Source organism: Parasteatoda tepidariorum, chromosome 3 (assembly GCF_982258835.1).
Source record: "Parasteatoda tepidariorum strain Cologne lab strain chromosome 3, Ptep-v5.0, whole genome shotgun sequence".
Lineage (NCBI taxonomy): Eukaryota > Metazoa > Arthropoda > Arachnida > Araneae > Theridiidae > Parasteatoda > Parasteatoda tepidariorum.
In genome coordinates, this window is record NC_141757.1 from 55,676,943 (window position 1) to 55,690,713 (window position 13,771).

Consider the following 13,771-nt stretch of genomic DNA (forward strand, 5'->3'; position numbering starts at 1 on the left):
CAGAAAATGCGCATTTTCTAAATTGAAATTAACTGAAACGAAAGGAGACTAATATTCATAAACGAGTTCCCGAGTATTAAAAAAAAAAGAAAAGAATTGAGTGGTTTTAAAATTTTGACTATTAAATGTTCTCCGAAATAACGTACTTTTAAAATAATAATACTGAGTAATTAAACAACGTACTTAAAATAAGTAGACTAAATCTTCTAATTTGCTTTTCATTTAAATGACTTTGGGATTGGGATTGTTATGCATTTAATAATATACTTTAAAATATTTGTTGCTCACGGTGCGCTTTTAAAAGATTTGTCAAATATTATATACATACTCTATGCATTTGCCTTATTTATGCGAACATAAATTTAATCTTCGCATGTTATTGTGTACTTATCAAAACCCTTTAATAAGTCTTTAGACAAATTTACGCTATGACAGCGAAGTTGTATTATTAAATACTTTTATACTTTAAATTTAATCTGCTTACGAATATAATTACGCAACACAATGCATTAATTTAGTTAAACTAATGGAATGCTTATCAATAGAGGCGACACATATTAAAATAAATAATTTGTTATCAGATTAAACGAATAATTGACAGTTCTCAAAGCTCTTTGTTTGGTTAAATTTATTTTAAGAGTAATTTAAAAAATAGGTTGAAAATAATAGAAAATATTGTCTCCAACTCACATATGACAAAAATCACCATGTTCTAAATTCTAACTTTAACGAAAAGAAAAATATTGCTTAGAGATTCTAATAATATTCTTCTAGAGATTCAAATAATAGTTCAAAATTAGCTCTTATATATTTTATTGCCTTTTTTCTGTCTATTATAAAGTTTGACACAAATAACAATTCCAGTTCTACATAATTAAATAACATTAAACTTAAACAAGAGTATTAATGCAAAACAGGAGAGACAGTAATTTAAAGTAAATAAAAAAGATAAATTAACATCGTTAAATTCGAAGAAAGATCAGCCTGTATTTTGAAAACATTATTTAATTTTAATAGGAATTAGATTTAATATCTTGAAGCCTTATCATTTACTTTATTGCTTTTATAAAGTGACATACATTTGTAGGCTGCCAACTGGCCTGTGTAGGGTTCAGGGAACTGGCCTTACATCAGAAAGGTTCTGGGTTCGAATCGCTGGCAAGGCATGGATGTTCTTTTATTCTCTGTACTATCTGTCCTTATTGTGGGAGCAACGTTGGCCCCCCTAAAATGATGCCCCAGGAAAAGTGACCAACAAATCTGCCATTCAGATGCCTGTATGACATAAGTCATTCCCCACGTGGGCATTTAAAAAAAAATATTTTTCTTCCAGTGCCCACCTGTGTTAATATCGGTCAATTCAGGCATATACAGGGCGATTTTGTTGGCCTCTCTTTCAGGGGCATCATATTAGGTGGGCCAACGTACATTTGCAGGCTTGTGTGTTCAATTTAGGCTTATAAACCTTTGTCAAATAGATGGTAGGTAGGTACTTTATTTACGTCGTACTAGAGTTGCACAATGGGCTATTGGCGATGGTCCCTGAGGATGATCTGAAGACATGCCATCACAGTTTTGATTATCTGCAGAGGGGATGGTTCCCCTACTTTGGTAACCCGACGACCTGTGCGCGAAGTCTAGCACTTGAAGGTAGAACAGTATAGCGAGTACTGATATCGCACTCCCTCGGTCCCTACGCAGGCTGATCAAAGTGGTCACCCACCTGCTTACTGACCGCAACCAGTGACACCTGACTTCGGTTTTCTACTGGTAACCGTGTCTATACGATCAGTTCACTGAGGGACTAGTCCAATAGAGCTGTACAGATAGAACTATTCAAAGAAAGACATTCCGAAGAATACATCTACTGTTAAGGTTGGATTCGAACCCGCTACCTCCACGTTTTGCACAGTGTTTGGCGGGGATGATACCACTCGACCTAGGAGGCCCCTTTATGATTTAAATCGTAAATCGTGGAATAAGTCAAGGAGCGCTTTGCGTAACGTTATAGCTCTGTAATACCATTAATGAGGTATAAGGTTTAAGCAATTCAACGGCGCAATCTAGGGTCAATAACACAACATTTGCTATTCACAACATTCTCCGATCCAGCACCCCCAGAGGTTTTCTTCTGTTATGGAAATTTTTTGGGGCTTTAGGAATCCGACAGAATTAGCGATCACCAGTTATCCTTTGCACACGGGGAGATTTCGGCCTGCGGAATTCGAACTCACGACCTCTCGAACATAGACCCAAAGCCCTACTAGCGATTGGGACTCCCTGGCCCAGCGGTATCGTCCGGCAAACGCTGTGCAAAGCGTGGGGGTAGCTGGTTCGAATCCCTCTGTTACCCTGGAAGTATCTTCGTGCTGTAATTCTCTGTATTGTGCTATATGCCTTCTATTTGATGAAGATTTATAAGCCTAAATTAAGCACACAAGCCTGATAATGTATGTAAATGCAATATACAATAAACCTACAAGCCATTATTTTTGTTATGCATACATTTGCAGGATTATGTGCTCATTACAGCATAATGCTTAGAAGCACTTGTAAAATTGACGAATAACATCTCAAATACATCTATAGTTAAGGTAGATTCGAATCTGCTATTCGAAGTTACAGAATGTTTGAAACTGGTTGGCTATGAAGTTCAATCTTATTTTTTATTTTATTTATTGCTACTCATATGTACGTGAGCATTTGTGATTCATCAAGTAGAAGAGCATGCGTAGCACAATTTAGAGTAAGACCGTATAAATATATTCCAAGGCTATGGCGGGTTTTGAACTCCCTTCCTTTACGCTATAGAGCAGTTGGATAGCTCTCGGTCATGGACACACCATCTTTTAACTTCATCTATCACAGAACGTTATTACTAACATTTTTAATTGTCTCAAAAATACCATTTAACTATAGGTTTAAAAAATCCTGCGAACAGGCTTATGTCTTAGAGTATGTAACTAAATCTAAGAGTATGTAACGGCTACTGTCTTAGAGAATGTAACTAAAGCTACCTGTAATACGAACGTTATTAATTTGTTTATACAGCAGCTCTAACAAATTCTTGAATTTATGAAAAAAAGTCAAAGTTGAGTCTTTATGAACTGGCATATTAAATAATTAGTCATTGCAGTTTTATTCATTGCAAGCCCAAATCTTCAGACTTTCATGCTAAGAATACATTACAAATTTTCGGAAAAAACAACAACACACATCCGAACACATTAGCAAGATATATCCAGAAATAGAACCAGGTATTTTCCACTCTAATGTGTGTTATATGGTTTTAGATTTGAGAATTTTCAAGTAGTAGTAGTTCATTTACGTCGCACTAGAGCTGCACAGTGGGCTATTGGCGACGGTCTGGGAAACATCCCTGAGGATTATCCGAAGACTTGCCATCACAATTTTGATCATCTGCTGAGAGAATGGCTCCTCCTCTTTGTTAGCCCAACGACCTGCTCTCGAAGTCAAGTACTTAATGGTAAAATAGTTTAACGAGGACTAATACCCCACATTCTCAAACCTTCACTGACTGATCAAAGGAGTCACCCACCCGCTCACTGACTGAAACCAGTGATGCTTCAAATCGCTGATCTTAACATAGAGGCTGGGAACCATGTTTAACGATAACTATGAGACTATATGGACACATAAGATATCTTTTATTGCTTATAATTCATTTCGTTGATTGTCCAGTTATGTTTCGAAATGAGTCTGTTAGTAATCAAGAACTTCTAGTTGAGAATGAGCGTCTCAAGCATTCAATGTTTAAGTGGATGAAGTTAAAATACTCAGTAATAAAATTCTCAAGTTTTCACATTTGAGAAAGAGAAAAAAGGAATCTTCTATCTGCTTAATATGGGCAAAATAATAACTCTTTACTTGTTTTAAACTTTTCTAAATTTATATCGATGTTGACTCATAGAATTTATTATTTCTTTCTTTTTTTTGTAGAGATTTTTTATTAATGCAAGACATGTCCTTGGGATAAAAAAAAACTTTTTCAAATCATAAGTGGTCTCCATGTTTGAAAGTTATTTACTAGATTTAATTTCTCGGAAAATGTATATTTATCATTTCTGGACATTACAAGTGAATAAACAATTTTTTTCTCTTTAAATTTATTGCTGAAGCTATAGGATAATAAAATGAAGATTAAATAGATAATAATATGAGTTTATTTTTATTTACTAGAATGGAATCCGTCTTAAAAAGAAATATGAATATTTTAAGTATTTATATTTTTTGTATAATCAAATGAATAATTTTTTGTTTGTTTAATCGATGATTACGAGGAAAACTAAACAATAGTATTAAAAAAAACAACTTGTTTTTCTGGCTTGGAAAGAAAAAGAAGCCCTACAAATCTCTCTTCACCTCCAGTCTTTTTGTTGAGCAAAACTAGTCACGTGCAGAATTTTCACAGTGAGTAAAGTAAGATAAACAACTGTTACATTCATATCGACCCAGAATCAAAGCCATTCAAGTTCAAGATTTATCAGTTTTTATTCTTTTTATCTATCAACAAGGTATTTCTTTGAAATAATTACTTATCCTTTAAGTATTTTCTACTTTATGAGCTTTATTGTTTGTTTTCCTATTGACTGGTTCTTATCAGGCCAAAACGTAAAAACACGTGAGCGGATATGAAGGGTATTTCAAAGTTCAGTCTTTAGATAAGCAATTTCCATTTGACAACATATGTCAATATCCCACCTATTTTATCCATCTGTTTTCCCGATATTGTTTATTTGCTTTTACTACTTATAAAGCCTCTGACGATTTAAAATTCACTCCTTTTTTCCCTCTTGTTCAGTTTCAGAGCACCTTTCGGAACAAAATGCATCGTTTTGCTGGTTTGGGATTGCTGATGCTGGTGGTTTGCGCATCCGCCACAAAGTTTACGGATTGTGGATCTGCCAAAGGAAAAGTTGCTAGTGTGGAGGTTTCAGGTTGTCCGGATTCTACACCAACTTGCACTCTGAAAAGAGGTACAACAGCAGCTATTACTATCAATTTCCAAGCCAATGAGGATACCACTAAGGTTACCGCTGTGGTACATGGTGTCATCGCTGGAGTACCAATGCCGTTCCCCGTTCCCCAACCTGATGGTTGCAAGAGTGGTTTAGCTTGCCCCATTAAGAGTGGACAGTCTTATAGCTACAAAAATGAAATCAATGTAAGGAGCTCTTATCCTCCCATTCCTGTTACTGTGAAGTACGAGTTGAAGGATCAAAACAATGCAGATCTTGCCTGCGTGTCTATACCAAGCCATATTCATTAACATTTTGGAAAATATAGTAGGAGTCTAAAATAGAAAAACTTTTTCTTCCTGGAATATGTTGATTCTTTACGAATTTAAAATGTGAAATATTTCAAATTTGTTAAGTATTTGTACATAAAGCTGTAATTAGAAGTTGGAAAATACAGAATTTTGTCTGAAAAACAGAAAGCAGTTTATTTTTTTCTACTGTTCAGTAAAACATTTTTGATTCATCGAATTCTTAATTTTTTCAGCTCAATTTTTTTTTTAAAGGAAAATGCATGCTGTCCTAATTTCTGATTGAAAAAGGTAAGTAATAGTTATTAAATTTTAAATCCTAAAGCTTTTTTATGCAGAAATCTTCTTGGAATTGAAGATATAATTATTTTTAATATCTAAAAATCCTTTATAATTCACGCTATACTCTTTGAAAACATGCAAAAAGGAAATGAAATTTTCTTCCTTCTTCAAATATTGTTTCTTTTGTTAATTGAATGTGTGAAATATACATGGAGACTTTTAAAAATGCAAAATTTTTTATTTCTGAAACGTGCAATAATTTTGCGTGCTTCAAATAAAAGTTTTTAATAATTATTCAAAAACGCACAAGCTCATCCTAGATATGAAAATATTTAATATGTTAAAGATATCGATTTAAACAATATTAAAAGTTGTAGTAAATTTTGTAAATTTTCTATGTATCTATGAACACCACTTCTTGATTTATTATTTTGTATATTAGTTTCACGATAAGTGTAGAGATAAATTTTTACCATATATACTTCTTATCATATAATAAAAGAAATGTGAAATACAATTTCCTTTAAAGATCTTATTCACAACAGAAAAAATGGATTTTCATCAAATTTGAAAATGCAAAACAGAGTATGGTTAAAAAAGTAAGACATCAGACACTACATATGTGTAACAAGCATTTTCACGAAATATATATTTAATATAAAAATATTTCGTTAACAGCATTTGCCATTTCAGTAGAATAATCATAAAGATATTCCGTAAGAAAAATGTAAAATGAGAGCTAATTTATTGCAGACATTAATCCCTTATATCACTAACTCCTAAATATTGAAATAATATAAATCTTGGTAAAACTTCAACGTTTGAATTAATGAAGTAAAAACTTAGTTTCGAAACAAGCAAATTTTTTTTCTTATATTCTAAGTACATTTTCCTGGAAAGTCTCTGTAAAATGTATATAATCCTAACATTTTGTAAGATTACCGATATAAATTTAATTCTTATTTACTAATCATAATTATATTTAAATTCCTTTAACTATTAATACATTTATTTATTTTATGTATAGTTATTTAAATGAGATTATCAATTAAAATGAGATATTTTTGCAAGTCTATGAATTCGAAAAGATGCTGGTCCAAGTGATATTAAAGTTAATTTAAAGAAAACAACAATATGATTCCATGTTAGTAATACCTGTCATTGGAATGAAAGATATATAAAGAAAAAAATACTGTAAGTAAAATATTAAAGCTTAACAATTTCGAAAGTTCTATAAAAAGGAGCAGTTTTGCTGAAATTTTAACTAGTATAATAGCTTTTATTTTCGCATATATGTTTGAGAAGATTAACTATTATAAGAATTTAGACTTTAATCAAGAAAAAAATCTTTCAATATAAGAATACTTTCGCTACTTGAAAATAAATACAGTTGCGCTATTCTGACTTATTCTTTGATAATTTAATTAAATTACAGCATTGTAGTCAATAGTTTTTTTTGCATGAATCTTGCTACGTAGAAGGTTTTTAAACTATTAATTTTGATGACTAGTTTGAGTTTTTAGTATACAAATTTAAAACTTATATTAAATTAACTATTTTGAGTAAAATTTTTTAAATTAATTTAATTTAAACTTTCATATTTTAGCAAAATATTGTTGAATTATAAAAATATGTAATCAAGGAGTAGCGAACTTTTATTTTTAGGAGGGGTACTCCCATTTTGCTGAAGGAAATTTCTAATTTGACAGAATCATAAATAAGCTCCAGCAATTAATTTTAATAAAAAAGGATCAGCAGTGGTTCTAAAAATGATGTGTTAATGATAGTAAGGATAAAGACATATTTGTCAAGTTTTCCAATTTCATCTCAACGATATTTTTAATTTTTATATTTAAAGTGGTAGCAAGATTTATACTACAATATTTTATTTTTATTTAATACATTTGGCTTGAATTGTTCGTGATCATCATTATACTTGATTAGTTTAAATACATTTGAACTACCTGATAATCATAAATGTGGCTAAGAAATTTCTGCTTACAGTACTTCTTACAATTTTTAATTCACTACCACTAGAAAAAAAAACTTTAAAAACTGCAGTTGTCAGCTAAGAAATTAGTATGATTTGTCTAATACCACATCAACATGCCAGCATATTTTTAAAAGTGTTTTCTGTAATAAAACGAATTCTCCTGTAGGCTAAGGAAATAGATTAGCCATAACTAAAATGAAATGATTTTTATGCATAAAAATCGAGATAACTTATAACAATTCCATGAATTTTTTTGTTCAAAAACGATTAATAGGATATTTAATTTAGTAAATGTTGCCAAACATTGAATATAAGTTTATTGAGAGCTTATACTACACTTATTTGCCTATTTCGTAAAAGTAAATGAAGAAGTTGTTATCTCAGGAGATTAAAGTGTTTATAGGGATGTAATTGATTTGCTTCAAGAAAAAATATCTTTTGTTTGTTTTTAATCTTTTAAAAACATTGTTTTATTACTGATATAACAATTGTTTTATTACTGATAAATATATTACTGATATAACAATTTCATACTTAATTAATCTAGTCAAAAATTGAAATAATTAAGGATCAATTTGATAAATAATTATAAAAATTCACAAGGTACACAAAATTCACAAGAGGAAGACATAATTTTCACTGCAACACAGCACTAAAACAAGTAATTTTTTGACAGACAAATCTCGTTGAATACAGAATAGAAGTGGAATAATAAGGGAATCAAGGTTCTCCTTTAAAATGATTCCGTTTTTTTAATGAAAGGAGAATATTCGACAGTGTTGTATCTAAACGCGGTAAAAATTGCGCTTTTCTTCCCTTTCCAGATTACGTAAAAAACATCAAACATTTTAAAATTGACTTCAAAACTAATTCAAGATTTAAACAAAATCAGACGAGTTACCCATTTCTGAGCATGAGAGTACGAGGCTACAAAAATAAATAAATAAAAATAATTCCTAGCTAATTGGAGTGTGAATTACGTGTCGCAAAAAAAAAAACAAAAAAAAAAACACCCAACTCCATTCAACTTTTCAACTTTGACGAAAAATAACAGTATCAGTAAAATTTTTATAGCAGTATGTTTAGTTAGGTTTTGATAATAATTAAAGAATGAAGGAGACAAAAAAGCATATTCTTCCTAGTTTAAAGTGCCTTCTGTTGACAATGGTAAACTAACCGAAATTTTTTACTTTCCTGGAATAAACTGGCCGACTATGCAGATCATAACAAACCACATGTTTTGGACTTTTTTGATAAATTTTTAAAAATTGTTAGGGCTCTTTTTTTTAAATACGGTTTTCATAACTAAATGATCCATAAACTTTTTAGAACTATTTTTTGTTATAGTTAACTATTTTTAATGAATAGAACACAATTATATAGAGGAAAACACATACATATTATATGTATATAAATGCTTCCGTTTAGATAAGTGTGACTGGTGGGCAATGCTAACTATATTGCTACCATCGTTCATTACAAAATTGCGAAGCCTTGTTTCAAGAAACTCCACGTGCAGTAACGGGATTTTTTTAAAAAAAATAAAAGTAAGTACTTCTTTTGCTCTGAAATATTAAATATTTCAAATTTTTAATTAAAACATAAATGTTTTAACTTTATTTTCTTGTTTTTAATTTTATTTTCATAAATAGTGCACCATGCCTCAAGTTTAGTTTTATTTTTGTAGAAAAAAATTCTTAGATACTGAGTTCGCGGCAAAAAGGACGGTAATTCTTAGGTTGAAATTTTTAATTAAAAAGTGTCAATATTTTTGTTGCAAGGAAAACATTTTCTCACTGTTCCTTTAAAAATAGAATAAAATCGACCATTTTACTTTAGCGTTACACAACGAGAAGTTACAGAAGTATAAGGATATTCGATAACTAATTTCCTATTCTTCCTTAACATTGCCTTAGTTTTATCTATCTTCATCACACAAGATACTTTTTTTCATTCTATTCTGGCAACAATAAAGAAAAAAGATTGTTGTCAGATCTCATAGCTGGTCGAACATTTCGTGCTTTGAGAAGGGAGGAAAAATGGCTTCCGGCCTTGTTGGGAAACAGAAGTTTGTTTCTTGTCAATCCGAGCATTATGCAAAGATAAAAGAAACTAAACAAATATCCTGATTTCTGAATGCTTTCAGTTTCCGTTTCCTAGCCTAAAGGCATTAGAAAAAGAAGAAAAAGGTTTCTATTTATTTTTTTTCTCTCTCAAAAACTACATTTCTAACGTATTCCCCACTACATATTTGCACTTTGAGGAATCAATATATAAATTTCTATTTCTCGCCAAAAATGACGCATATATCCTTTTAGCGAAATCTTAAATTTGAATGCGAAAGTGGAAGAAAATTTGTATGTGTGTAGCAAATTCTGTAGCCGATAAAATGCAGACGTCACAGAGGAAAACTTGTTTCGTCATTGCTTTTTAAAATTCCATCTTACTATTTGGGAATCCGCATTTTGGTTTTATTCTGAACATAACGCCACATATAGATTTGTGTTTTAAAATCTGATGACAGAATTCGTTTCAAATAATAGCGGCCGTCTTTTGAGATCTTTAAAGAATGTTTCAGAAATCTTCACACGTGCTGATGCATAAGTATTGATGATTTGCTAAAATATATTTGAATAGAAACATGCACAGTGGCTAAAATGTAACATACAATTATATTAATATTGAGCTTGAGTAAAAGGCATAGTTGCGTAAGAAATATTTCTTATTGTAGTAATGAGACAATAGGGGTAAAAATGAAACTGTACATTATTCATGAATAATAATTTTTGTTATTCATGAGTGTTCTATTATACTAGCAACTGATAAAAGCACAGATTCGGTTTTTATAGATGCTTTATAAATAATAGAAAAACACAGACGTAAAATTTGAATATTTCGTAAAATAGGGTATTTGTTTTTCACTATTTCTGTCTTCATGTTGATTGCAAATGCTTTCTTTCTTTTAAATGGTGCCTTTTTGAAAAATCAATTTCAAAGAAAGGTAAACTACGTTGCTGAGTTTTGCAATTTATTTTTAAACAAACTCTAAAGGTATTAAACTCAAGCAAACCTAAAAAAAATATACTTTTATTAGGGGTATCCTATTGTGAAGCAATATTTCCAAAAGTTTGTCCGATAATGTCTTTTCTTTATTGCCACGTTTATATCAACTTGCCTTCGTGTATGTCTGTTCGGGTGGAATTTTGTAATCGATTTTAAACTAACTTCCCGACTAGCTACAGATTTCGCACATAGTTCAGAATTGGATGACACTGCATGAAGAGAAAGAAGACTTACAAAGTAAAATAAAATTAAAGAAAAATTAATATTTTCGAGATTGTCTTTTGTTGTTGATTCGATTATTTAAAATTAGTGTCACATGTCAGTTGAAAAGCTTTGTGCACTGTGAGTGAAAAAATTGAGATTTTGAAAGTGAATACAAAAAAAAAATCAAAATAAAAAGTAATATTTTTAAAAACCACGTTTTTGTAATGGAGAATAATAATTAAAAAACAAAAATTTGAAAAACGTGGTGTGCATGAAATACATAGCAGTACATATACACATTTTCTTACTCATACACATGCATATACACAAACATACTCCACATACACATACAATTACAGATATTCATACACATATTCTCATGAGCACCCATACACACACTAATATAACATTACTGTTATGTATTTCATGCTCCCCACGTTTTTCGAATTTTTGTTTTTTAACTATTATTCTCCACTACAAAAAATTGGTTTTTAAAAATATTACTTTTTATTTTGATTTTCATTAATAAATCTGTAGTAAAGCTTATTGAATATAAAAATGTTAAAAAATAAAAAAAATGTGGAAATCTGGGTTATTAAGGAGGGGGAGAAGTAATACTATTAAAAAAAACTTTGTTTTGTTTGCTTTTCTATAAGCCTTAAATTGACAATTTTTGACTCAAAAAGTTTCTAAGCTTTTCAAAAACAGCGCAACAGTTTTAAGATATTTTGTAAATAAACCTTAAATAAAAATAGAAATTTAACTCTAGATTTTTATTCATTGAAAGATTTCGAAACATTGTGATGCAGTTTCAAATTGTTCAGTTGTTTCAATTGTTTCCATTACTGGTGTAAAATTTTTAGCGCCATTTGCAGAAAAAAATTTAACAAAAAGTTGGAATTATAGGGAAAAAAATATCTTTAGTTATCTGAATATGCTGCAAGAGTTTTTTTAATTGTAACAGATTTTTTCTTAAAATCTTTTTTAATTATTAATATTTTCTAAATTTATCATTATAATTAGAACACGCTAAATAAAGACTATTGTTGATTTGTTTGTCTTTTTTCTTCTCTAAAGGCAAAATGAATGATTTTGGATCTTAATTATTCAACACACTTCAGACTTGCGATTCTAAAGATGGAAAAAAATGGCTTTGATCTTTGGACAGTTAAGAAAAGGTGGAAGGATAAACAGATCAGAACATTGAATTCTGATAGCAATTAAATTTAATTCCCAATTAAAATGGAGTAAAATTATAATTTTGCTTATTGATACAAATTATAACCAAATTTTTCTATAAATACCATGTAAATTATTTTATTAAACACAAGGTTAAATGATAAGAGTACGAATTTTTAATAGAACGGTTACTTGATAATATCTTTAACAAATGGCAGCAATAGATGTGTTACTTTTCTTTGGGAATGAGTTTTAGAATAAACAATTGGTTTTGAATCATGTCTAATAAAGCAACGTTCGAAACCGCTCTATTATTTTTACAGTAAATAGAATAAAGTAAGCATTTTATAATTATTAATACATTCTTAAAATAATTTTTCAAGTTTTTGAGTATGTACTTATTTTTTGAAATATTTCTGCTGCAAAATTTTCGTATACGTAATATATAGGATTTTCAAATTATATGATATATGCAACACCAATAGTTCTTCCGATAAATTTATTGTTAAAGATAATCTTCTATCCTAAAAGAGAGTTATTAGAGTTAATTTCATTTAAATAACTTATATTTTGCTGTGTGAATATTAAGTGCGTGTAACATAAATAACAATAGAATTAAAAATTCGGGGAAGTTAGCATCATTATTACTGTAAAAAATTTTGGTGCATAGTTACCATCATTTATGGTGCTGCGATAAACAAAGTTTTTCACAGTACACGTAGTTACTTTTTTCTTTATTTTTTTTTCCTCCTGTTCTAGTGTTAATTATTTATTAAATTTTTTTCTTGTCTGTTTACTGATTACTGATATTTAGATTGTATCGATGATTACTGATTCATTAGAATTAATGTGGTGCTTTTATTGCAAAGATGTTTCGTTTAAAAAATAAGTAAATTTTTTGTAACATTTTTACTCTAATTCTTTCAAAAAATTGTTATTTTTTCAATTTTAAGAAATTTTTGCACGATAAGAATAGTTTTGAACTTAAAAATATTCTATACCAAAACGTAAGTTCTAAACCAAAAATGGGGGCAACTATATACCAAAATCTTTTATTGTGCACTTACGAATCTTTTTTTATAGAGCTGCTACAAATCATTAAGCAGGAGTAATACTTTTACATTCATTTATTATTATTTGTTATGCTTCTTGCTCAGTTAACATTTTAAAGTTGATCAGAACACATTTTAGATATTTAACTTATCAAAAGATAAGTTAACTGTGCGAATATTATTTGATATTAGAAATGATGCTATTACTGCTAGCCAAATTGTGATAATTAGGATTTTATCAGAGTAAATGAATTTTAACGTATATTGACACCAAAAATGGTGACAACTACTTTGTACTCAAAATAATGTAGTGATACACCAAAAATAATTATTTGTCTAGCCAAATAGTAAGAACAGTTCTTGAAGAAGTGAAACACCTGATTTTTTTGCACTACTTTTTTGCGTAATGTAGTTGTCATCATTTTCGGTGTTTATTAACGCTAAAATTTACGATAACAATGACATATGATATATATAAGAGTCAGTAAAATTATTTTACGTATACAATTTTAAATAAGAACTGTTATTTTAGTCTGCCGATAAGACTAGTTCTTAAAATGAAATTAGTTTATAATTCAAACATAAACATAAAACAGTATTAAAATGAAGTCAAATCAGATTTAACAGAACAGAAGTGACTAGAAACTACAGTATATTCCGGCGTATAACGCGCACTTTTAATACAAAAAATAACATTGGAATTTACGGGTG

General features: G+C 29.7%; 2 protein-coding genes across 4 annotated transcripts in view; both read left to right on the forward strand.

The window, feature by feature from the left end:
* Positions 1-4,846: 4,846 nt before the first annotated feature.
* LOC107454919 (NPC intracellular cholesterol transporter 2 homolog a) lies at positions 4,847-5,458 on the forward strand. Its single transcript, XM_016072263.4, has one exon. It carries the CDS (start codon positions 4,847-4,849, stop codon positions 5,288-5,290), a length of 444 nt encoding a protein of 147 aa, XP_015927749.3. The 3' UTR covers positions 5,291-5,458.
* The window catches only part of LOC107454917 (sialin), a 71,631-nt gene continuing 63,302 nt past the window's right edge, over positions 5,443-13,771 (forward strand). For 2 of the 3 annotated variants that reach the window (XM_087159355.1, XM_087159356.1), the window contains exon 1: positions 5,443-5,578. The gene's annotated coding sequence lies outside the window, so the exon portion shown is untranslated. The remainder of the gene's footprint in view (positions 5,579-13,771) is intronic. The other variant, XM_087159354.1, reaches the window with a different exon arrangement.

What these genes read in the sequence shown, in the direction of transcription:
- LOC107454919 (XM_016072263.4), top strand. Translation starts at nt 4,847, where the DNA reads ATGCATCGTTTTGCTGGTTTGGGATTGCTGATGCTGGTGGTTTGCGCA.